General features: G+C 37.4%; 1 protein-coding gene across 1 annotated transcript; it reads right to left on the bottom strand.

Moving 5' to 3' along the window:
* Nucleotides 1–447: 447 nt before the first annotated feature.
* Nucleotides 448–2,385, bottom strand: LOC140833823 (uncharacterized). Its single transcript, XM_073198259.1, has 2 exons — nucleotides 1,639–2,385; nucleotides 448–1,108 (listed from the first exon to the last, which is right to left on the bottom strand). The coding sequence occupies exons 1-2, from the start codon at nucleotides 2,139–2,141 to the stop codon at nucleotides 661–663; spliced, it is 951 nt and encodes a 316-aa protein (XP_073054360.1). The 5' UTR covers nucleotides 2,142–2,385; the 3' UTR covers nucleotides 448–660.
* Between the last annotated feature and the right edge of the window lie 509 nt (nucleotides 2,386–2,894).

Genomic DNA, 2,894 nt, shown 5'->3' on the forward strand with positions numbered 1-2,894 from the left:
TATAAAACAAGTAATTACATTCGCATCGAACATGCCTCTCTGCAAATATCTATTATAGTTGAATTGTGTAAACAGGAAGTGGCAGAGGAGTTCGGAGTACAGGTCATGCCTAGTTTCATGCTGCTAAAGAGAGGAAAAGTAGCTGATAAGGTTGTTGGGCAAAAAGGGAAGACCTCCAAAAGAAGATTGAGAAACGCAGATTCTAATTCAGATCAATAATCCATAGTGGGCTCTTGCTTTATTAAGAGTGGGGAGAGCAAACAAAGTAGCATGAATCATTAACCTTGTCAACATGACATATTGAACTTGAATTTGACATGCATTTGGCTTTCGTACAATTTATGTAAGAAAAAAATTTCATGAATATTCTATGCAATCTTTCACATTTCCTGCTTATTACTGGAAATAGATGCAAATAAAGAATGTTTAGGCTAAAGTTCAAAATACTGAAGAAAGAAGCATCTGCATACAACAGAGTAAAACGATTCATACCGCAAAAAGTTCTGTATAGCTGCTGAAAAAGCAGCTAAGCCAAAGCAACGACCCGAAAAAAAACTCTGCTACGCACAAAAACCATTACTAGATTGAGGAGGTAAGTATATATATACACTTAGTTGCGCTATATGCATTCATGGTAAATCTGTATAAAACAGACAGATACTACCCGGTGGTCCCGCCCAGGATCCTCCTTAAATCCGACTTCTGTTCTGCAGTAAGCCTTGAAGGGAATTTCACATCGAACTTGATCCTTAAGTTTCCATTTTTACCAGGTTCTTTTGATACGGGCATTCCTTCGTTTTGAATCACCATTTCATGGCCTGGTCTGATAATATCTGATATTGGAACAATTAGTTCACGTCCATCCAATGTTTTTATGTTGAGATTCTTTCCCGTGAGAGCATCGAGTAGAGAGATTTTTTGATGGATTAACAGATCATTGCCGTCCCTTTTGAAAATCGGATGGGGCTTCTCATCAATAACAAAGATAAGGTCTCCAGGCGTAGCACCGCGTTCGTGGTTCCCTTTCTCAAGAAAAGTAATCTTCGTGCCATTCTTCCAACCTGGTTTGACATTTATAGCGAGTACCTCTTCAACTGTGCTCGGCTTGCTGCAATAAGATCTTGTTAGTGAACATAGACTCAAGAAAACAAGGGGGGAGGGGGGAGATAGCATTGAGCCGACCACCATCAGACACATTCAAAAGACAGAAAATCCTAATATTGCACGCAAATTCAAATTTCAAAGTATGCTCAAAGATATATATACAAAATAAACACATAAAAAAATGAATGAATTTACAGTAAAATACAACAATAAGTCGAACTTATGTGACGCACATATTATAGCAAAGAGACATAATTTGACACTTTACAGACACTGATCTGCTAACACGAAGGTATGATTGATACAAATGGAAATTGTAACCGCTGACAATTTCTTTTGTTAAGCAACTCATACACACACAATCTTCCCTCATAGCATAAAAAACAAATTTAAATCTGAACACAAAAAAAAAAAGATTCCTTAAAATGCAAAAGAACTTTTAATATTCAAAACAAAATCCTGAATTTATGCGAGCAATAGGAAACTGGATGGAACAAAGTCGATAAACAAAGAAAAGCAACCACAAATACCTACCCAGAATAATCAAGAACGATTCTTGAAATCATCATTTTCCTTCTCGACCCTTTATACAACTCCTCCAAAGAACACGGCAACATATGCTCCATCGCCTCCGCTTTCCTCAGCCTCCCTCCGCCGCCGCCGCCACTACTCTTCCCTTTCCCACTATCCAAGCCACCAAAAAACTCCGCAAAAATATCCTCCGGATCCCTCTGGCTAAATTTAAACCCATTCCCTCGTCCACCACCGGTAAAATCCTTCTCTTTTGAAGTCGGCGGCGCATGCAGACCAGACTTAAGCCCCTCTTCCCCGTACAAATCATAGATCTGCCTCTTCTGAGTATCACTCAACACATCATACGCCTCACTTATCTGCTTGAATTTCTCCTCGGCTTCCTTAGTGTTCACCGCATTCTTATCCGGGTGCCATTTCATCGCCAACCTCTTGTAAGACTTCTTCAAATCCTCTTCAGTCGCATTTCTCGAAACTTTCAGTACGTTGTAGTAATCGACACCCATTTTAACTAGAAAAGATTGCACTTTTACCCTTAATCATCCACAATAAACCTCACAAATATGGTGGAATGAACCTTTCCAGAAGATTCCAGAGAGTTGTGGAAATGGGCAACGCGATTTCCAGCTGATACACGGCCGTCGGCGCCGGGAGGCTCGGGTGCGCAGTGTAGCGGAGTGGAGAATGTCGTGCTAAGTTGCACGTTGGTGGCGATGTTTTAAAGGAGGTTGTTAAAGTGACGGGCGTTGGCATACTCGGATACGGGGGCGTTAAGTCTTAAGGCCGTGTTTGGAATGTTCGAAGAACAAATCGATAAAAGAAATAAAAATCGAATTAGGACAATTTTATTTTTATTAAAAGTACAAATATATGGTAGGTAAAAAAATAAAAATCTCAAACTAATAAAATATATTAAACTATACATTTTTATCAATTTTATGCACTCAATTGTGTTTTTCTTCACAGACTAAAAGACTTATTTATAAAATTTCTTTGGAAATAATCCAAAAATAAATAAATCATTATATATATTATCACACAATAATTTTCAATATTTACGACTCTTATTTCAACCGTCAGTCTCTTATTTTCGACAATTTTCAAATTTTAAATCTAAAAATAAGAAAACAAGAAGTTTGTTTTAATTGTTCTTCTTTGCATTTTGGTCATCTTGTTGGCATGACTCTTAGATCTATTTTCAATCAGTTAAAAATCGAATTTTATTTATGCTTTTTATTTATATTATTAAACTTCGACAA

Source organism: Primulina eburnea, chromosome 6 (assembly GCF_022965805.1).
Source record: "Primulina eburnea isolate SZY01 chromosome 6, ASM2296580v1, whole genome shotgun sequence".
Classification (NCBI taxonomy): Eukaryota; Viridiplantae; Streptophyta; class Magnoliopsida; order Lamiales; family Gesneriaceae; genus Primulina; species Primulina eburnea.